The 23,581-nt window shown below is 40.2% G+C and overlaps 1 protein-coding gene, 1 long non-coding RNA gene and 1 pseudogene across 2 annotated transcripts; 1 reads left to right on the top strand and 2 right to left on the bottom strand.

Moving 5' to 3' along the window:
* The first annotated feature begins 2,173 nt into the window (after positions 1–2,173).
* LOC115065000 (zinc finger protein 58-like) lies at positions 2,174–11,368 on the top strand. Its single transcript, XM_029544102.1, has 4 exons — positions 2,174–2,284; positions 4,386–4,524; positions 4,991–5,086; positions 8,692–11,368. The coding sequence occupies exons 1-4, from the start codon at positions 2,279–2,281 to the stop codon at positions 9,804–9,806; spliced, it is 1,356 nt and encodes a 451-aa protein (XP_029399962.1). The 5' UTR covers positions 2,174–2,278; the 3' UTR covers positions 9,807–11,368.
* Positions 5,001–23,543, bottom strand: LOC115065003. The gene is made up of 4 exons (XR_003844807.1): positions 23,382–23,543; positions 11,342–11,433; positions 10,209–10,250; positions 5,001–5,082 (listed from the first exon to the last, which is right to left on the bottom strand). It is a non-coding gene; the product is annotated as an uncharacterized LOC115065003 (long non-coding RNA).
* On the bottom strand, positions 15,256–15,971 carry LOC110328859 (annotated as a pseudogene).
* Positions 23,544–23,581: the final 38 nt, after the last annotated feature.

Here is a 23,581-nt window from a genome sequence, read left to right as displayed (position 1 = left end):
GAGACAGGGTTTCTCTGTATAACCCCTAGGAGTCCTGGAACTCACTCTGCAGACCAGCCTGGCCTCGAACTCAGAAATCCACCTGTCTCTGCCTCCCAAGTGCTGGGATTAAAGGCATATGCCACCACTTCCTGGCTAAGATACATCTTGAATGTCATTTCTCGATTGTTGCTTTATATACATACATATATATATATATATATATATATATATATATATATATATATTCTTTTTATGTGTCATTGTATTTTTCCCTAGTTCTATAATGACTAACATGGAAAGTCAGAAACAAAAGTGAGACTATTGAACAGTGTATTTATGGGTGTTAATTAAACAATGTATAAAATACTTAGAGAAATTAAGATGGCCAGTGACAGGAAATGAACTACTATGGAAGCTTGCTGGCCATACATGCCTTAAGACATGGTTTTGAACACAAGGACACATGTAAATGTGAAAGATGAGCAGAGGGCTGAGGAGTGTTTAAGCAAACACAAGTCAGATCCATATGAAGCTAAATCACTGAGCTCCACTTTGTGCTTCAGATTGTTCAGAGAATCTGACAGACTTCGGTTCATCAGGTTCATCTAAAGGCCAAGTTCCAAAGTGAGGTAAGTAACTAAGAGAAGTATTATTTCTGAGACTCACGAAAACTAACTTTCTTACATGTAGCAGTAATTTTCAACTCCAATAATCCTGTACAAAAACACATACCATCCAGTTATTACATTTATAAGCAATAAACCTAGATTGGGCAGAACTATACTAACTTATTCCCAGCTAGAACGTTGGTTATTTGCAGTTTCTCCTGGACATGTGGTTCAGGTCCATCTTTGCGTCTTCTTCCTTCTCTCCTGTCCTCTCTCCCTCCCTTCTCTCCCTCTCCAAGACCTCCTGTCCCACCTTTCCTCCCCACTGCCCAATCACAGGCTCTTGCTTTTATTGACCAGGAAATGGGGAAAAGATTCACAGGAGATCACCTGAGTACTTGATCCACCGCTCTGGGGGTGGGGTGGGGGGACCCTTCTTGAAGAAGCAGAATTAACATAAAAATTCAAACGACCTCAGGGCAACCCACAACACATAAGCTAAGGGTTGAAAATATGGACAAAGGATCTTCGATGGATCTGGGAGATCTTTACCGATAAACAACTGAGAGGTTGTTTATTCGATGGTTTTTTTTTTTGGTTTTTGGTTTTTCGAGACAGGGTTTCTCTGTATAGCCCTGGCTGTCCTGGAACTCACTTTGTAGACCAGGTTGGTCTCAAATTCAGAAATCCACCTGCCTCTGCCTCCCGAGTGCTGGGATTAAAGGCATGCGCCACCACGCCCGACTTCGATGTTTTAAATAGTCTGTTTCTCTTGACTAACCTCCGACACAAATGGATTCCAATATTCACATGAGAACTGTTTCCTGCAGTGGCTTCTGATCTGTGTATGGCTTGTAGGTGATTTTTAGAAGAGCCATCACAGAGGGCATTTACTCCAGAGTGAAGGAGCTTAAGCCTTGTGGTGATCTCCTGTGAATAATCCGTGATTGTTACCTAAAATCCATGGCATTATTTTCTTTAGGAATTTCAAAAGCTTAGCACAACCTCAGTTATAAAACAACGCTGGCAAACACGTCACATTGGCTGTCAGTCCACCAAAGCTTAGCACAACCTCGGTTATAAAACAATGCTGGCAAACATGTCACATTGGCTGTCAGTCCATCAGAAGCCGATTCCCCTTACTTTTGCTACAGCTTATTACGTCGTGGAGTGTCTCTTTCTCTTACCATCTTGGTAACTCAGTACACTGACAAATATTCACACATGGTGTCGTCAATACAGAAGAACACGGCTCACTTAAGTATGTGCAGAACTGGGTATTAAGCCAAAGCCTTGAGTCAGTTCCTCAAATAGCTGTAAATTTCACCGGAAATGAAGAAATTAAGAACTTTGCCATGAAAATCCTTTTCCCCTTTAAGCTGGGCCACAGAAACTGAGGAATGAACTGGACACAGTTTGTGGTCTCCATGTTTCCTAACTAGGTGACACTAATACTAGGAGACAGACATCAATGCAGAAATCCAGGACCATTTCCTAGTACAACTCACTCTACTAATACGCCTGCAACGCCATCGCACAGACTTGTGGGAAATGTAGTCTGTTGCGCGGTGACGTCACAGATCGGTACTTTGGTAAACAAGAGTTCAGCTTTTGGTAAGCATGTGCGGCTCTTATCCAAAGCCGGGCCAGACTCTGGTCCTGCTGTGCTGTCCCGTTGGATCGCTGACATGGAGGTTGGTCCAGGGTTCAGTCACCCCAGGGTCTGTGCGGGGTGCATAGGTCCGGAGGGAACACGGGACCGGGTGGAATGGGAGCTGGGAGGAGCTGATTTGGAGGCGCTTTCTGGACAGGGCTAGGGAGAGGGCACTGCGGTGGGCGGTGGGCGGTGGGCGGTGGGCGGTGGGACTGACCTCTGTGATAGACTGACAGAATTCAAGGAATGGAGAAGCTTGCAAGTTGAAGGACTGCTTGGGCAGTGTTGGTTGGTGAAGGTCGTTGCCTGGACCTGGTGATTCTGGGCGTTCACTTTGCAGCTTGCTGGTGGAAGCTTTTGCCCATTAGCTGGGTCACTCTCACATGGATGTTACTGGATCTCTCAGTAGGTTTAATCAAGAGGAGACCTGGTCCTTTCTGTACTGTATGGCTGTCTGTTAGGGAGTTCAGGACCACTGCGGAAGATCACCAAATAAAAGTAGGAATTAAAAGGTAAAAAACAAACCAACGAAACAAAACTGCTTTATTTACAGCCACAATCTCCTTTGCCAGTTTGAGAACTGTTGCAAAAAGGTAGACAGGGGTTGGAATTCTTTAAGTCACAAAATACAGTTGTCTCAACTCTGGGGATTTTCTGCTATGTGAGGTTTTGTTTGTTTGTTTTGTTTGTTTTCTGAGCAAGCACAGCTAAGAGAGATTACAGAAGGAGAGTGGATGTCCGGTTACTATTGTTTGCTGTTTGTGTTGCTGTGTTGTTCAATGCTCAGTTGGAAATGGAGCTAGCTTTTAACTATCGCACATGCGGTTACTCTTGTCTTGCTTTGAGGTGACAGAATTTGCTAGGTTCTGGGGTCAGAGTCCTGAAGGGGACATTGGTGTATGTGATGTTTATCCCACTTTCTTCGAAATAATTTTGGATTTAAAGAAGATTCACTTGGAATAGGAATTCCTCATGGAGACTGTTTAGTTCCTCACTTGAAAGTAGCTTGACACCCATGTTTGCTAAAAGGATATTGAGCTGTTTCTCAATGGAGAATTAAAATCTCCCTAAGAAAAACAGATAAAAAAATTTTTTTGCCTCAGTGGTTGTAAACTTAGAGGTTGTAAAGCATGGGATTGTAAAATCAGTCACAAGGTGTTAAGAAAGGACACCAGAGGTGCCCTCATTGTAAGATTGCACACACGCTGCCTGTTTCAATTCCTGACCCTTGGTTAAACTCTTTCGTAAATGTACATTTTAGATTTGTGGATTTTGTGAATGAGCTGTCTGTCTTGACTGACAAACTTACTGTTGAACCAAACATCTGTATTCACAATAAATTCCCTGGGCTTTCATATATTGTGACTTCTCTGTTCTCTCCTATCTGAGAGACTGGAAGTCTGGCCCTGCTGTGAAAAAAAAACTTTTTTCCTTCAACATCTCAATGTTAGCTTCTGATTTTCAACTTCATAACAAAATGTCTACCACTGTGAACTGGATCCTCACACTAAGGCTCTCAAAGGGAGGCAGAACAATGCCATCACAGGATACTATGAGCTTTGTATTGATGGTGCTAGCAAGGTTGATCCTACAGTGCTGAGTGAAAAATAATAGAAGCTACCAATTCCCCTGGTCCATCAGAGACCGTGATGTTGATGGGAACCCCTTTCAGGATGGAGACATGAGCTGGTGTGAAGACTGACTGATGTGGGCTTGGGGATTTCAGTGATTTGAGGGGTCGTGAAGGTCTGTGGAGGGAGCTCTGCTCACCTGACAGGCTGTGTGCATTTCTCTCCATTCACAGCCTTGTGTTCCAGGCTTCTGTATAGTCTGGTATTTCTGTTTAGCCAACTCTCACTGAATGTGGCGTGCAGGTTCTGTGATGTCCCTGTATAGTCTTATGGAAGTGTTTCTTCAGTACTTACACTATGACATAAACATTGAAAATGGAATTGAGGAGCTCTTGGTCAAACAGGGCACATTGCAGACTCTTCGCCCTGTCTGTTGTGTGGTTCCTGTTTCCCCCACTTTTCAGTCAAACCAATTGTTTGCGACCAATTGGCTTATGACATTGAAGTCTATTGGTATTTATATTATTATTAATTGTTTAGATCAATTAACAGTGTGGAATCATTCATTAGTCGTTATTCCAGGAAATGCTGTCCTTCCGGGATGTGGCCATTGATTTCTCTCCAGAAGAGAGGGAATGCCTGGACCCTGCTCAGTGGAATCTGTACAGGGATGTGATGCTGGAGAATTACAGCCACCTTGATTTCCTGGGTGAGCATTGCATCTATACTGAATTCTTTTTCACCATCAATGTGTAGCTTCCTCCTTTGATATAATATCTCATTGAGCTTTCTATTAAGGATTCCTTTTAAGGAAACATGGGAGAGGCTGATGCATAGTAAGAAACATCTTGCTGTTCTTTCTGTGTCTGTAACTTGTCTGTGTTAGAAGTATATTTCCTTCACGCTAGTGGGAATCTTAGAAACTTAATGAAAATATTTCACAATTTAGTTTTTAGTGTTCCCCTTTAAATGAAAATCATGAAAATCAGAATCTGCAGATTGTAAGCTCCCCAAAGTATTTTAATATACCAATCATAAAACATGTAATGAATTATTTTTTTTTATAATTTCTTTTATTGCTTCGCCTCTATCTTCTCATCAGTGTTCTAGACAGAACCAGACTATTTCCAGTAGAAGAACACTCAAACAGTGTTGTTCCTCTTTCCTACAAACAGGTCTTGCTGTCGCTAAGCCATACTTGGTCACATTTCTGGAGCAAAACCAAGGGTCTTCAGGTGTGAAAAGCCACGCAGCAGCGGCCATCCCTCTAGGTGTGTAGAAGTGAGTGGGTCAGAAGACAGATGAGACATCCAAAGATACAAAAAAAACAAAAAACAAAACAGGATTTACCATAAACATTGAGACATTTGTGGTAGAAATTATTTGTAGGGCATTGCCTTTAAAGTCTTCTGCTATTGTGAAAAGACATCTCTGAGACACTTGTAATGGTTTAAGTGTCTGAACTTTTTCCTCGCTCCCTTACTGAGCTCTGCTCCTAAGCAGACTGACCCAGGAAGAACTCCCCATCCTGAAGGGAGGCATTGGCCCTAGGCTGTTTTGGGTTGGGACACTTTTACTGACTGCTTCTGTTGCCTTAGAGGTTATCGGTCTATTTAAATTCTTTATGCCGGGCGTGGGCAGGCGGATTTCTGAGTTCGAGGCCAGAGCCAGCCTGGTCTACAAAGTGAGTTCCAGGACAGCCAGAGCTACACAGAGAAACCCCATCTTGAAAAACTAAAAAAAAAAAAATTCTTTATATGATTTTGACATAAGTTCAATGACTTGTATATATGAAGAAAACAGTCCGTTTCTTTTGGGTTTTCCAATTTTATGAAGTACCAGTGTTTGAAGTATGACCTAATGATTCTTTGGATTTCCTTGTGTCTGGTGTTATGTCTTTTTTTTTCTTTTGATTTTATTAATTTGGATGTTCTCTCTGTCTTTTTCTTAGTTTGGATAAGGGTTTGTCCATCTTGTTGATTTTCTCAAAAAGCAACTCTTTGTTTCATGGGTTCTTTGTGTTGTTTCTTTGTTTCTGTTTTATTGACTCCAGCCCTGAGTTGGAGTATTTCTTGCCATCTACTCTTCTTGGGTGTGTTTCCTTCCCTTTGTTCTGGAGCTTTCAGCTGTGCTGTTACATTGCTAGTATGAGATAGCTCCAGTTTGTTTGTTTTTTTGAAGGCACTTAGTGCTATGACTCTCTTTTTAGGACTGCTTTCCTTGTGTCCCCTGTAAGTTTGCATGTGCTGTGCATTCCTTTTCATTCAACGCTAGGGAGTCTTTCCCTTTCTTTCTTACTTTCGGCCAGCAGAGAGTTTTCAGTTTCCATGAGTTTGTAGGCTTTCAGCGGTTATTGAAAACCACCTCTAATCCATGGTGGTCCGAGAGGATGCAGGGAGGTATTTCAGTTTCCTTGTATCTTTTAAATCTTGCTTTATGATACTATATGGGTCAATTTTTGGAGGATTCTGTGAGATGTTGAGAAGAAGGTATATTCTTTTGTGTTTGTGTAACATATTCTTTATATATATATATATATATATATATATATATATATATATATATATATATATATAAGTTATACTTGATTCATAACATCTGTTGGCTCCATTACTTCTATGTTTTTGTCTGGATGTCATGTCTATTGGTTAGAGTGAGGTATTGAAGCCTCCCACTATTAATATGTAATTTAAGCTTTAGCAGAGTTTCTTTAGCAAACATGGGTGTCCTTGCATTTGGGACATAGATGTAGAGAATTGAGATGTTATCCTTGTGGATTTTTCCTTTGATGAGTAGGAAGTGTCCTTCCCCGTGTGTTTTGAATAATTTTGGTTGGAAGTCTATTTTGCTACATATTAGAATAGGTACACCAGCTTGCTTTTGGGTCCATTTGCTTGGAAACTCTTCTTCCAATACTTTACTCTGATGTAATGTGTATCTTTGATGTTGAGGTGTGTTTCTTTATGCAGCACAAGAATGGATTCTGTTTTTGCATTTGTTTTGTTAACCTGTATCACTTTATTGTGAATTAAGTCATTAATATTGAGAGACATTAATAACCAGTGATTGTTAACTCCTATTATTTTGTTGGTGATGGAAAAGGTAGAGTGTGTGTGTGTGTGTGTGTGTGTGTGTGTGTGTTTTGCTTACCTTTTGGTTTTGCTGGCATGAAATTATTTATTTATTATGATTTCATGCATTTATTTATCCTCCTTGGGGTGGAGTTGACCTTCTAGTGCCTTCTATAGTACTGAATCTGTGGATAGATATTGGTTAAAATTGACCTTGTCATGGAATATTTTATCCCTGTATGGTGATTGAAAGTTTTGCTAGATATAGTAGGCTGGGGTGGTATTCGTGATCTCTTAGATACTTCAAGACATCTTTCCATGTACTTTTAAATTTAGAGCCTCCTTTCAGAAGTCAGGAGTAATTCTAATAGGTCTCCCTGTATATGATACTTGGCCTTTTCCCATTGCAGCTTTTAATATTCTTTCTTTGTTCTGTATGTTTAATTAAGTTTTGATTATTATGTGGTATGAGGACTTTCTTCTCTGGTCCAATCAATTTGTTGTTCTGTAAGTTTCTTGTACCTTTAAAGATATCTCCTTCTTTAAGTTAGAAACATTTTCTTCTTTAATGTTGTTAGAAATATTTTCTAGGCCTTTGAGCTGGGATTCTTCCTCTTCTATTCCTATCTTTCTTAGGCTTGGTCTTCTCATTTTATCCCAGATTTTCTCAACGTTTTCAGAAGTAACTTTTTTTTTTTTTTTAATTCTGTATCACTTTCTTCAGTAAGACCTTCTACATCTGAGATTCTCTCTAGTATTCCGCTGGTGCTGCTTGCATCTGTAGTTCCTGTTAACATGCCTAGATTTCCTGTCTCCAGGATTCACTCAGTTTGTGTTTTCTTTATTTCTATTTTTGTTTTCGAGTCTTGGAACAGTTTCATTCATTTCCTTTACCGGTTTGTTTGTTTGTATTGGTTTTCTTTAAGAGATGTATTGATTTCCTCCAATTGTTTGTGGTTTTTATGAATTTCATTAGGGGATTTATGCATTTCTTTTTTAAGGACCTCTATTATCTTCATTACTTGGTTTTAAAGTTTTCTTCTTGTGCTTCAACTGTGTTGGAATATTCTGGGCTTGCTGTAGTATGATAGCTGAGCTCTGGTGGTGACATATTGCCTAGGCTGGTGTTTTGTCTTTACAATGGCCTGTAGCCATCTGGGTTTGCGGTAATTAGAAGTTTAGGTGCTGATTTCTGCATTTGTCTTACTTCATGGGTTTTTTTTTTCCCCACCATAGTTTCTGTTTTCTTTCTGGTCTTCTGGCCCCAGTGGCCTGTGTTTATGGTGACAGGTGTGTCTACTGGTTCACTACGGTGCCTCATCAAACTGCTGTGTGAATTATAAAAATATCTTCTAATTTTTTCCTGTGACATATTCAATAATAAGGATTTAAATGTACAATAAATTTTGTTTTCATTTTGATGATGGCCCAATTCCACAATCACAATTGGCTTTCTCTTTTCCAGGCTACACTACTTGATACCTTCATGGGTGTCCAGCTATATCATATATGTATTGTTTAATATGCTTATTGCTGTTAATAAAATGAACTGACAACTTATTTAGCTATTTAATTTTGAAAAATATGACATTATGCCTATGTTTCATTTGGTTCTACAGTTACTCCACTAAAAGAATAGATTAGATCACCTACTATATTTTTTTACTTATATTTAGTGCCTACACCCAATTAAATTTTCATTTATGGTTAAATATGTGAGTAAAGGCCACTATTTTAAAGATAAGCATACTAAGTATGATTAATATTTCTCATATTTTGTTCATATGTCAACTCTTGCTCAACAGGAACACCATGCAGTGAATTTAACAATCACAATGAGGCCATTGATCACAGCTCTCTTATGCAATGCCAGAGAATTCATACAGGAGAGGAACCCTACTACTTTGAAGAATGTGGTAAGGCCCTTAGTTCTCAGGCAGCACTTTCTATACGCCAGAGACGTTATATTGGAGACAAACCCTACAAGTGTAAAGAGTGTCATAAAACACTTAGCAGTCGCTCATCACTTTTAATACACCAGAAATATCATACTGATGAAAAAANCTACAAGTGTGAAAAATGTGGCAAANNGTTTTTNCGTTCCTCANATCTTCAGCATCATCAAAAAATTCATACTGGAGAGAAACCATACAAATGTGAAGAGTGTGACAAAGCCTTTCTTCATCATTCGTATCTTAGGAAACACCAGGCAGTTCATACTGGAGAGAAACCCTACAAGTGTGAAGAGTGTGGAAATTCATTTTACTATCCTGCAATGCTGAAGCAACATCAAAGAATTCATTCTGGAGAGAAACCTGACAAGTGTGAAGAATGTGGAAAGGTATTTTCCTCTGCTTTCTTCCTTAACCAGCATAAAGGAAATGATTCCATAGAGAAAAGGTACAAATGTCTAGAATGTGGCAAATCCTTTTGCTATCGTTCATATCTTAGGGAACATTACAGAAGGCATTCTGGAGATTATCCCTACAAGTGTGAAGAATGTGGCAAAGGGTTTTCCCGTTCTTCAAAGCTTCAGGAACATCAAACAATTCATACAGGAGTTAAACCCTACAAGTGTGAAGAGTGTGGGAAGTGTTTTTCCTCTTTTACATCCCTTAAAAGACATCAAATCATCCATTCTGAAGACACTCCCCATGAGTGTGTAGAATGTGGCAAAAGGTTTTCTAGTTCTTCCCGCCTTCAGGAACATCAGAAAATTCATACTGAAGAGAAACCATACAAATGTGAAGAATGTGACAAAGCCTTTCTTTATCACTCGTTTCTTAGGAGACACAAAGCAGTTCACACTAGAGAGAAACCCTACAAGTGTGAAGAGTGTGGGAAATGTTATACCTCTTTTACATCCCTGAAAAGACATCAAACAATCCATTCTATAGACACTCCTCATGAGTGGGTATAATGTGGCAAAAGGTTATCTTTTTCTGCATGCCTTCTGGAACATCAAAAAATCATAGAGGAAAGAAACCATATCAATGTGAAAACTGTCACAAAGCCTTTATCACTCATTTTTTAGGAGACACAAGGCTGTTCATACTGAAGAGAAGCCCCACATGTGCAAAGGGTGTGGCAGATGGTCTTCCTTTTCTTCAGCCCTTAGACAACATCAAATAATTCATTGTGAAGGCAGTCCCTACAAGTGTGGGGAATGTGGCAGAGCCTTTTCTACACTGTCTACTCTTACAGAACACAAGTTATTCATCCTCTAGAGAAACTGTTGAAGTAGGAACAATGTGGGAAAGCCTTCTGTTCTAATTCTTTCCTGATTTAATACAAGGTGAGTCATACTGAAGTGAAATCTTACCCGTGTGAAGAATGTAGGAAAATGTTTGACTCTCCTTCACAACTGAGGAAACAAACAAACAAAAAAATTCAGTGTTAAGAGAAAGCATGGACGTGTAATGGATTTCGAAGAGCATTCTCCATTGACTGTTACCAGCATACAGTAGTTCCTACTGGGGTGTAATGCCACAAACGTGAAGAGTGGTAAAATGTTTTACTCTAGAGTTTAAATTCCAAAATATTCATAATGGAGAAAAACCATACAAGTATGAAGAATGTCTCCTTGTGTCTACTTACCTCTGTGCACCCACTAAGTTAATTATTTTGAAATGTTAAATATCTATTATCCACAAGCACAAATGCTATAAATATGATCAGGTGACAGTNAAGATGTATCTTGGATGAAATCTCCCCACTACTCTATAAACCAGTGGGATTGGAATANACCTAGATTGATAATGTCTTTCTTCTGTGACTGTCAATATACCATAAANCTGTTACCCATCATTGCTTAGGTTACCTGAATCTAAGTACTGGACCATGGTGTACTTACTGTTGTTTTCTCCATGGAGACACCCAAGCGCCTGTAATAACATCTCTCATGGGTTTTGTAGGAAGTTCCATAAACTCACATTTTTCATCAAGTTTGACTTTGATGAAATGATCTGTTTTGGTCCCAGACAGCCTGAGGTGAATGAGAACTAGTGTTTGTCTTCCCAGTAAACCCCAAAAGAAGAGATTGTCAGTTGTGTTTGGTTCCAGAATAAAGACTCTCTGATCTGCTTTAAGTTCAGAAAGTGTTAATTGTGTGCGTGTGCGTGTGTGTGCTTGTGTGCTTGTATGTGTCAGTACCTTCCCCATTGCCATAGCAAACTCTGGTACTTAAATAAGGACAAAAGCCAAATGCACTCACTGAGCAGAGATGAAAGATATACTTATTGTATTTATAATGCCTAGATGAACATTAAGGCCTAGGTAAAATGTTAAGGCTTATGTAATATATAATGGCTAGCCTGCCATTATAAGAAAGCTATCATAAGTTTCTGCTATGGCTACGAAACTTTCTAACAGGTGACTGATTAAATATTCTTTTATATTCTCTGCCTTTGGAAACTAATCGCTATAGGAGACAGTGGAACTGTTTTGCATACTTACCCACAATAAGCTTGGATCTGAACCAACCATCCAACAGCACTTCCTGTACCTGTGTATAGGTTTTTGTGGTATAAGCTGCTCCTGGGATGGATCTGATGTAAGAGATATAAAAAACTATTTAAAATAAGACTTCTATTTTGAATCATACTTGAGTAACATTTACGTTCCCAAGACCTCCCTGGGAACTGACATCTTACTTGGCAGAAAGAGACATGTTAAGTGGGTAACTGACATCCTGGTTGCCATATTAATACATGAATGTTAGACCAAGTAAGTCCCTGACACAGTGGAATACTTCAACCAATGGGAACAGGATAACTGCACAACAAAGACATGTTCCTAAGGAAACCCCCATCCCTAATTCCTAATGGTGAAATAACTTGGCACAGATGTATGTAGATTTGGAGCTTTAAAATCCCTGTAAGATCCAAACTCCATGTCATGGTTAATTTCCCAAATCTGGATTGTAACTGTGGCCAATCAGTCCTGGAGTGTATGCTCAATAAACTGTCTCTGTCTACTGTCATTGGTGTTTGCATGGTTTGTGAGGTGACTCCTGACCCCAACGTCATCAGATGCCAGATTAAGAAGTATGAAGCATTACATATGCAGTTCTTATTTTACTCTTGATATGTATCCCCATGAATATCTAAGCCTTTCTCACATGGGTTTGTTCACTTGCCAATAATGAAGTAAAGACAGGATTCTCGTTTTGTGAACTGTGGCTGTAAAATGCAGTGGTGCTAACATAGGGTATTCTTCTGTAATGGGAGACTTTCAAAGTCATGGAGCTTTCTATGTCTGCTATCATGAGTGTAAAGTAGTAAACATTCTTACTCAACTATGAAACTTGGAGTATGATAAGGAAGATGTGTCTTCTGGTACAGTGGTGGCCTGATGGTCATGGCAGTAACCAATCACCTTCTCATTGGATTTAAAGCTCATCCCGTGGGCTGTAACTAATAACAGGTCCTACGGTGATGAGCCTGTTATTCTGATTAGTGGGCATGGTAACTAAACGAACCCAAGTGCTTTCAGTTTATTTACTTTTTTCTTTTTCTACTGAGATTCAGGCACCTCTCACAATCTGCCAGAAAATATAAATTGTGTGGTAGAGGGACAATAATACACAAACACACAATTCCTCAAAGTGTAGGGAATAGTACCCTGTGGCTGCACTGGCCTAAGTGGGATACCCACATCACACACCTAATGCCAAAACTCAGGGATCTGGAGGGAGAAGAGATATTGAGATGGACAGAGCCAGAAACAGTGGAGGCTACAGTGAAACAGCATTGGCCAGAAATGTCACTGCCATTGCCAGCATGAATCCACTGTGGCTAATAAGTACATGGACATGTACAGAAAATAAAACAACTCATAAAGCATGCATACATACATGAAGGCCTTGTTATGCCACATCCTGAGTAAAGCAGCTATTGGCAATTGATCGCTTCTGTGGAGACAGTCAGTCTGAGAGGCATCTAGGTTCCAGTTCATTGTCCCAAATCCCTACACATAGAGATGTCACTGGATGACATTAAGAAAAGCCCATGAAGTAGAGGATAAAATGCTTTTAAGGGCAAAGTAGTAATGAGATGGAGGATTGAGGTGACTCAGTGAAAACATGTGCTGCACAAGTGTTCTCCCACAACAAATACCAATTTCAAAACGGTTTGTACATACCCTAAGTTGATCTGTTTCAACAATGATTACATCACATGACTCTGGCTGTCATAGAGGTTACAGAGAGACAGCATCTTCCTGGGAAGGCATCATGAGGGAGCAAGTGAGGAGACTCAGAAGGGTCAGGTGCTGAGGACTAAAGAGCTCTACATGGACGTGACATTAGGGAAAGACAGGGATGGCTTCGCAGAGATGACACACGGCCAGACTCAACTAGCATCTTCCACTTGGCTTTACTATGATAAAACAGGACAGAGGAGCAGTGGCCTCTCCCACCCGACTTTGTTCTTTATGCATACCGATCACAACTGCTTTAGTTACTGATTGTCAATCAGTATCAACATTAGGAAAAGCATATAATATTCGAGTGAATTTGGTGTGTAAAAATTAAACAGACAACGTATCACATGGTTGGTATTTTTCGAAAACAGTTTCTTAACAAGGAAACATTTGCACAGTGGAGAAAACACGGAGAAATGCATAAACCTCTAGAACAGAGCTTGAAGAAAGTGTCTCAGATTCAGGTTTAAACCCCTTCCTCTGTAAAATCCAAAATAAATTCAAGACCGCCTAGCCCCTCCCCCCTCTGAAGGGACTTTGCAAACTGTATAGTTTAGGGGTCAAAAAGACCAGACTAACCCTGCAGCTGCCAAGACAGGATTAGCAGTTCCCAGAGAAACTCCCCTGCCCCGCCCCACACTGAATTCTGAGGAAACCCACAAACTGCCCTGACCTTGCCAGAATTCCCTGTGATGTTAATAACTGTGACGTTAATAGCTGACCCATAAGTTCAAAATGTACTGCTGCTGTGCTGACCAATCATAATAACCCACCATAAGGGCAGACAGAGTCACTAGGTCAAAGGTCGTCACCCTATACAAACCTACCGATGCCTGAAAGGGTTACTTGCTACACCCATGAGAATATGCCAGCTAGCCTTCCTTCTTGTTTAGCGTCATTGGGTCTGTGGAATGTAATATGGTACCTGTATTTTATGGCTTATATCCACCTATAACTGAGTACATATCATGCGAGTCTTTTGGGGACTTGGTTACCTCACTCAGGATGATCTCAAGTTCCATGAATTTGCCTGCAAAATTCATGATGTCTTGGCTTTTAATAGTTGAATGGTATTCCATTGTGTTTTTGTACAATATTTTCTTTATCCATTCTTCAGTTGAGGAATTTCTAGGTTGTTTTCAGTTTCTGGCTAGTATGAGTAAAGCTGGTATGTACATAGTTGAGCAAGTATCGTTGTGCAATGTTTGGAGCAACTTTTGGGAATAGCAGGGTCTTGAGGTAGAACTATTCCCAGTTCTCTTGAGACAATGCAAAATTGATTTCTAATGTGATTGTACAAGTTTGTACTCCAACAGCACTGAAGAAGTGTTCCCCTTGCTCTATATCCTCACCAGCACGTGCTATCTATCTCTTGAGTTTTTGATCGTAGCCATTCTAATGGGTGTAAGATGGAACCTCATATTTGTTTTGATTTGCATTTCCCTGATGACTAAGGACTTTGAACATTTCTTTAAGTGCTTCGTGGCCGTTCGATATTTATCTGTTGAGAATTTTCTGTTTAGTTCTGTACCACACCTTTTTAACTGGGTTATTTAGATTGCTGGTTTCTAACTTCCTGAGTTCCTTGTAAATTTTGGATATTAGCCCTCTGTCAGATGTAGGGGTGATGAAGATCCTTTCCCAATCTATGGGCTGCTGATTTGTCCTATTGACAGTGTCTTTTGCCTTACAGAAGTTTCGCAGTTTCATGAGTCTCTATTGATTTTAGAGACTGAGACATTGATGTTCTGTTCAGGAAGTTGTCTCCGGTACCAAGCTGTTCAAGAGTTATTTCCCATTTTCTCTTTTATGAGATTTAGTGTACCCAGTTTTATGTTGAGATCCTTGATCCACTTGAACTTGAGTTTTGTGTAGGGTGATAAGTATGGATCTATTTGCATTGCTGAAGATGCCCTTTCCCCCCATTTTATGCTTTTGGAGTCTTTATCAAAAATCAAGTGTCTACAGGTATGTGGGTTTATTTCTGGGTCTTCAATTCTATTTCACTGATATATGTGTCTGTTTCTGTACTAATACTAGGCATGTTTCTGTTTTTTTAAATCACTATTGCTCTGTAGTACAGCTTGAGGTCAGGGATGGTGATTCCTCCAGAAGTTCTTTTTTTTTTTTTTTAGTATAAATCACTTATTTTCCTTCTAATCCTTAGCTCAGTACATAGATGGCTTTTTTTCACCCTTTGGGTTGACGATTTTCTCTAGGTTGCTGCTGATGGTATGATAAAGCTCAGCATAGAAGGCCTCTCAGGTCCAGCACCATGGCCCTAAGCGCCCCATACGCTGTTTCATCTCCCTCATGCACCAAGACCCGGTAATCCATTACATGGGTGTCCCTGGAGGCCTTGGCTACAGCATCCCTACATTCTGAGAAGGACTTGGAAATGCTTGTCTGGAAAGCTTCTACTTTGGTCTTGACGGCATTCACTCTCTCCAGCACCTTCTCCTGAATTGCCACCCCAAAATCATTTCCATCCCCAATCTTGGGGATGAGGTGCTGGGTCCATGTGACTACAGGAATGCACTTCTCTTTGAGAGTCCAGACTTTTGGCTTAACCAAAGCAAGCAGGGCCAGAAGCTTCTCATTTCCCGGGAGGAAGCCGCATTTAGGGACTTCTCTCTTCTCGCTTGTCTGTTTCCATCTCATCATCCTTGGGTGGGGGATCTGGCATAGGGATGTCCAGAGGATCCCGGAGGGAGGAGAGGTTGGCCACATTGAGGGAATCCTGCAAGAGCTGACTCAGGGATATGATTTTCTGTGGCAAGAAAGTGCAGAGGAAGTCATCGGCCTCATGGGAAAGATTTCTTCTGAAGACATCCACCTGTTTACAGACTTCTCACCTCAAGAGAACCCCACAAGGCTTGGCCATGCTTCCCCCCCAGAAGTTCTTTTTTGTTGTTGTTGTTCAGGATTGTTTTGGCTATCCTGGGATATTTGTTCTTCAATATGAAGTTAAGAATTGTGCTTTCAAGGTCAATAAAACATTTTGTTGGAATGTTGATGGGGATTGCATTGAATCTGTTGATTACTTTTGGTACGAAGGTCATTTTCACTATGTTAATCCCACCTATCCATGAGCATGGGAGATCTTTTCATCTTCTGATATCTTCTTCATTTTTTTTCTTCAGGAACTTGAAGGTCCTGTCACACAGATCTTTAATTTACTTGGTTAGAGCTACAGCAAGATATTTTATATATTTCATATCTACTGTAAAGAGTGTTGTTTCCCTAATTTCTTTCTTGGCCTGTTTATCATTTGTATAAAGGGGGCTATTGATTTCTTTGAGTTAATTTTGTATCCAGCCATCTTGCTGAAAGTGTTTGTCTGCCAGAAAAGTTCTCTGGTAGAAGTTTTGGAGTAACTCATGTATACTATCATATTATCTGCAAATAGGGATACATAGACCTCTTCCTTTCCAATTTGTAACCCCTGATCTCATTTATCTGTCTTATTGATCTAGCTAGAATTTCAAGTACTATATTGAATAGAGAGGGAGAGCATGGGCAGCCTTATCTTGTTCCTGATTTTCCTGAAAATGCTTTAAGTTTCTCTTCATTTAGTTTGATATTGGCTTGTTGTGTATTGCTTTGTTTTTGTTTATGAATGTGCCCTGTGCCCCTGATTTCTCTAATATCTTTAACATGAAGGGGTGTTGGATCAAAGGACTTATCAAAATGCTATTTTGGTGTCCAATGAGATAATCATGAGATTTTTTTTTTCTTTTAGTTTATTTATATGATGGAGTATGTTGATGGATTTTTGTATATTGAACCATTTAGGATGACATCTACTTGATCTTGATGGATGATGTCTTTGATGTGTTCCTGGATTTGGTTTGCAAGGATGTTATTGAGTATTTTCATAAGAGAAATCAGTCTGAAGCTCTCTTTCTTTGTTGAGTCTTTGTGTATTTAGTTATCAGGGTGACTGTGGCCTCATACACCTAGTCTGGCAGTGTTTCTTCTGTTCCCATTTTGTGGAATAGTTCGGGGAATATTGGAATTATCTCTTCTCTGAAAGTGTGGTAGAGTTCTGCACTAAAACCACCTGGCCCTGGGGGATGTTTATTTGGGAGACTTTTGTTTTTGTTTTTGTTTTTGTTTTGTTTTTTGTTTTTGTTTTTGTTTTTTGAGGCAGGGTTTCTCTGTATAGCCCTGACTGTCCTGGAACTCACTTTGTAGACCAGGCTGGCCATGAACTCAGAAATCCGCCTGTCTCTGCCTCCCAAGTGCTGGGATTTATTTGGGAGACGTTTAATGACTACTTCTATTTCTTTAGGGGTTGCAGGCTGTTTAAATAGTTTACCTGTTTTTGATGTAACTTTGGCGATTGGTATCTGTCTCTTTGTATTGTTTTCTTTGTTTCTAACTGATTGATTTCAGCCCTGGTTTTAATGATTTCCTGCATTCTGCTCCTCCTTGGTGAGCTTGCTTTTTTTTTTTTTTCCTAGAATTTTCAGGTGTACTTTTAAATTGCTGATATGATAACTTTCTAATTTCTTTGTGGAGGCACTTAGCGCTATCAACTTTCCTCTTAGCTTTCATTGCGTCCCATAAATTCTGGCATGTTGTTCCTTCATTTTCATTGAACTCTAGAAAGTCTTTAATTTCTTTCCTGATAAAGAGATAGAGAGTTGAATAGAGAGTTGTTCAATTTCCAAGAGTGTGCAGGCTTTCCAGTGTTTCTGTTGTTGAAGTCCAGCTTTAATCCATGGTGGTCTGATAAGATGCAAGGCATTATTTTATTTTCTTGTATTTGTTCAAACTTGCTTTGTGGCCAACTATATAGTCAGTTTTGTAGAAGAATCCATGTGATGTTGAGAAGGTGGGGTTCTATGCATGATTTAAGTTTTATCAATGTTTCTTTAACAAATGTGGGTACCCTTATGTTTGGGGCATAGATATTCAGAGTTGAGATATCATCTTGATAGATTTTTTTCCTTTGATGAGTATGAAGTGTCCTTCCCTGTCTCTTTTGATTAAATTTGGTTGAAAGTATAGTCTATTAGATATTAGAATGGCTATTCCAGCTTGCTCTCGGTTCTGGAAAAATTTTTTCCAGCTCTTTATTCTGAGGTAATGTCTATCCTTATGGCTTAGGTGTGTTTCTTGCATGTAGCAGAATGGTGGGTCCTGTTTTTGCATCCATTCTGTTACCCTGTGTCTTCTTATTGGGGAATTGAGTCCATTGATTTGAGAGATATTAATGACCAGTAGTTGTTATTTCCTGTTATTTTGATGTTGTTGATGTTCATGTGTATGTATGCTTTCCTGGTTTTTGCTGGTATGGAATTAATTATTTCCTGTGTTTTCCTGAATGTAATTATCCTTCTTGGGTTAGAGTTTTCCTTTTAGTATCTTCTGTGGGTTGGATTGGTAGATAGATATTGTTTCAATTTGGATTTGTCTTGAAATGTTTGTTTTCTTCATCTATGGTGATTGAGTGTTTTACTGGCCATAGTAGTGTAGGTTTTTGTTTTGTTTTGTTTTGAGAGGTGCAGGATATCTGTCCAAGCCCTTCTAGTTTTTAGAGTCTGTGTTGAGAAGCCAGGTGTAATTGTGATAGGACTACCTTTGTATGTTACCTGGCCTTTTTCCCTCACTGCTTTTAATATTCTTTGTTCTATAGATTTTGTGTTTTGATTATTATCTGTTGGGAGAATGTTCTTTTCTGAACCAGTCTAATTGATATTCTATAAGCTTCTTGTATGTTTTTAGGCATCTCTTTCTTTAGTTTGGGAAAGTTTTTTTCTATGATTTTGCTGAGAATATTTTCTGGGCCTTGGAGCTGGGACTCTTTGCCTTCTAGTGCTATTATTTTTAGGTTAGGTCTTTCTATGGCATCCCAGATTTTTCTGGATGTTTTGTGTCAGGAAATTTTTAGATTTAACATTTTCTTTGACTGCTATATCAATTTTTTGGATTGTATCTTCTACACCTGAGATTCTCTCTTCCATCTCCCGCATTCATTTGGTGTCCCCTTCTCTTCCCTAAGTTTTCCATCTCCAGGATTTCCTCAGTTTGTGTTTTCCTTATTACTGTTTCCACTTTCAGGTCTTACACGGTTTTATTTATTTCCTTCACCTGTTTAATTTTATATTCCTGTATATATTTATGGGATTTATTGATTTCCTCTTTAAAGACCTCTACCTGTTTGATTTTATTTTCCTGTATTTCTCTAGGGGATTTCCTCTTTAAAGTCCTCTATCATCTTTATAAGATTGGCTCTAAAGTCACTTTCTGTAGCGATAAATTGTTAAAATCTGTGCTATGCTCCTGGCGAGCTGCTCTGCTCTTCTGCACCTGTCCCAGAGCTCTGGATTCATGAATGAAAGACATGCACATGCCAGCTTATTTTTTTAAATATGCCTTCACTATCTCAATGGCTGGATCACTCACTTCCAAAGCTCTCTGTGGGTAGCACACTCTCTCCTCCAGTATTCCTGAGTTAACACTAAATCAGGCTGGAGAGATGGCTCAGCAGTTAAGAGCACTGACTGCTCTTCCAAAGGTCCGGAGTTCAAATCCCAGCAACCACATGGTGATTCACAACCATCCGTAATGAGATCTGACACCCTCTTCTGGTGGGTCTGAAGACAACTACAGTCTTGAATTCAATTCCCAGCAACCACATGATGGCTCTCAACCATCTTCACAGCTACACTGTACTCACATACATAAAATAAACAAATACATCTTTTTTAAAAAAACATACTAAATCTATATTTTGTCCTTGGTGCCCTAGACCTTTTTGGGACTGCTTTCCCTTTTGCTCCTATATTTTGTCCATTTCTCCCTCTTGCTCCTTATTGGTGTGGTCAGTTCTATACCCCTCTCCTTCATCTCTTTTCTTTTCTTTTCTTTTTTTTTTTTTTTAAGATTTAAAATGAACCCACACACCCATGGTCACTTGATCTTTGACAAAGGAGCTAAAACCATCCAATGGAAAGAATACAACATTTTCAACAAATAGTGCTGGCTCAACTGGCAGTTATCATGTAGAAGAATGCAAATTGATCCATTCTTACCTCTTTGTACAAAGCTAAAGTCTAAGTGGATCAAGGAACTCCACATAAAACCAGAGGCACTGAAACTTATAGAGGAGAGGGAAAAGCCTTGAAGATATGGGTACAGGGGAAATATTCCTGAACAGAAAAGCAATGGCTTCAAGAATCGACAAATGGGACCTCATGAAATTGCAAAGCTTCTGTAAGACAAAGGACACTGTCAATAAGACAAAAAGGCCACGAACAGATTGGGAACTCAAGAAGTTGGACTCCAGAAAACCAAATAACCCTATTAAAAAATGGGGTACAGAGCTAAACAAAGAATTATCAACTGAGAAATACTGAATGGCTGAGAAGCACCTAAAAAATGTTCAACATCCTTAATCATCAGGGAAATGCAAATCAAAACAACCCTGAGATTCCACCTCACACCAGTCAGAAGGGCTAAAAGCAAAAACTCAGGTGACAGCAGATGCTGGCGAGGATGTGGAGAAAGAGGTACACTCCTCCATTGCTGGTGGGATTGCAAGCTGGTACAACCACTCTGGAAATAGTTTGACCTTTCCCCAGAAAACTGGATATAGTACTACCAGAAGATCCATCAATACCACTCCTGGGCATATACCCAGAAGATACTCCAACATGTAATGAGGACACATACTCCACCATGTTCATAGAAGCCTTATTTATAGTAGACAGAAGCTGGAAAGAACCCAGATGTCCCTCAACAGAGGAATGGATACAGAAAATGTGGTACATTTACACAATGGAGTATTACTCAGCTATTAAAAACAATGAATTCATGAAATTCTTAGACAAATGGATGGATCTGGAGGATATCATCTTAAGTGAGGTAACCCAATCACAAAAGAACACACATGATATGCACTCACTGATATGTGGATATTAGCCCAGCAGCTCAGAATACCCAAGATAAAATTTGCAAAACACATGAAACTCAAGAAGAAGGAAGACCAAAGTGTGGATACTTTGCTCCTTCTTAGAATGGGGAACAAAATACCCATGGAAGGAGGTACAGAGACAAAGTTCAGAGCAGAGACTAAAGGATGGACCATCCAGAAACTGCCCCACTTGGGGATCCATCCCATAAACAACCACCAAACCCAGACACTATTGCAGATGCCAACAAGAGCTTGCTGACAGGAGCCTGATATAGCTGTTTCCTGAGAGGCTCTGCCAGTGCCCAACTAATACAGAAGTGGATGCTCACAGTCAACCATTAGACGGAGCACAGGGTCCCCAATGAAGGATCTAGATAAAGTTCCCAAGGAGCTGAAGGTGTTTGAGGCCCCATAGGAGGAACAACAATATGAACTAATCAGTACCCCAGAGCTCTCTGAGACTAAACCACCAGCCAAGGAAAACACATGGCAGGACTCATGGCTCTAGCTGCATATTTAGCAGAGGATGGCCTAGTAGGTTATCAATGGGAGGAGAGGCTCTTGGTCTTGTGAAGGTTCTATGCCCCAGAATAGGAGAATGCCTGGCCTAGGAAGCAGGAGTGGGTGGGTTGGGGAGCAGGGGGAAGGGGAAGAGGATAGGGAATTTTTGGAGGGGAAACTAAGAAAGAGGATATTTGAAATGTGAATAAAGAAAATATCTAATAAAAAGATTTATTTATTTATTTTATATGTATACTGTATATGAGTACACTGTTGCTGTCTTCAGACACACCAGAAGAGGGCATCCGATCCCTTTACAGATGGTTGTGAGCCACCATGTGATTACTGGGATTTGAACTCAGGATCTCTGGAAGAGCAGTCAGTGCTCTTAACCACTTAGCCATCTGTCTAGCTCCCTCTCCCTAGTTTCTTGACTGGGGATCCTAAAAGTCCCCACCTCTATCTCCCTTCCATCATTGGCCACTGTTAACTCTATTTCCCAACCAGAGCCAACTGGGTGGGGGCAGTGTTCCTTTAGCCTGTGTGCAGGACACTGGAAACAGGTTTTTGAGTAACATAATTAGCATGAGAACACAAGCTGCTACAATTTTCTCGTGGTTTGGTTGGATTTGGATATCCAGGGCTTGCTGTCACGGGGTAGCTGTGCTTTAGGGGTGTCACAGTGCCCTGGCTCATGTTGATTGTGTTGCTTCGAGGGCCTTTAGCTGTCTAGACACTTTTGCTCCCTGGATATTCTTGTTGTAGCAGGATTGAGAGGAAGGTGAACCTGGATGGTCCCAGTGTGGCAGGCCTCTGACGGGCTGCCTGTAGTTCTGTATGGTTCAGGAGTCTCAGGTTCGATGAAGGTGGGCAGATAGATATGTGGTAGGAGAATGGAGGACCTCTGGGGTGGCAGGCTGCTCCAGCAGCTTGGCTTGCCCCAGAGGACTCAGCAGGGAAGAAGGGTTGGGGAAGGGAAGCTTACCCATATGGTTCAGGAGTCTGATGAAGGTGAAGGAGAGGTGGCAGGAGAGTGGAGGTTCCCAGGGTTAGTAGGCTGCTCTGAGCAGCTTGGTTTGGCCCAGAGGGGGTTCTGTTATTTCCAAGTAAAATTGCCAATATAACATATTTCCCTCTCTCCTCCCCCTTTTTTGGGGGACAGTCCCACTACATGCCTCTGACTCTCCTAGAACTAGTTTCTCCTCTCTCTGCCTCCCAAGTGACTGAAGGCATAGCCACAACACCTAGCAAGTTCCCCTTTTTCTTTTTCTCTTTCTTTCTTTCTTTTTCTTTTTTAGAAGCTTAAGTAACATTTTATAATATGTAGAGTGAAGATTAAAATAAACATATTAATGAGAAATAATTTGTCAACTTAACAAACATGGCATGGAAAGGCTTGATTCACAAACATCTTCTGTGATGAATCTGAATATTTCTGGCTTTTTTGTTCTTTACTTGTTTTGTTTTTTGAGACGGGGTTTCACTGTGTAGCCCTGGCAGGCCTGGGACTCACTGTGTAAACAAGGCAGCCTGGAACTCAGAGGTGCCTCAATTTGCTTCCAGTGAGCTGGGATTAAAGGTGAGTACCACCACCCCAGGCTGTGAATCTTGAATGTCAAAAGCAACCTGACTCCCTGCTTTTGCTCTGTCCTCATGAGGAAAACTTTATTGTGTGCTGGGCACCTGCTCTCAATTACTAAAAGACAAGCTCCTGGCAACTTCCCTCCTTCAGAAAATTGCAAAACTCTTTTGAAATGATTAACGCTTCCTCTGGCTTTTGCAAACTAGCTTATTGCCACTCAGCTGGCCGTGAGGCGGTTCCTCAATTAGCTGTAAATTGTATGGAAATTAAGTAATTATGAACTTTACCTTGAAAATCCGCCTCCTCCTTAAAGCTGGGCCAGTGGAACTGGGGAAAGCGGCATCTTACATAAACATTCGGCTCGTTAGAACTGGAGTGGTCTCCATGTTTCCTAACTAGGTGACACTAATACTAGGAGACAGACATCAATGCAGAAATCCAGGACCATTTCCTAGTACAACTCACTCTACTAATACGCCTGCAACGC

The sequence above is a fragment of the Mus pahari genome, chromosome 11 (assembly GCF_900095145.1).
Source record: "Mus pahari chromosome 11, PAHARI_EIJ_v1.1, whole genome shotgun sequence".
Lineage (NCBI taxonomy): Eukaryota > Metazoa > Chordata > Mammalia > Rodentia > Muridae > Mus > Mus pahari.
This window is presented reverse-complemented; position numbering and strand designations above follow the sequence as displayed.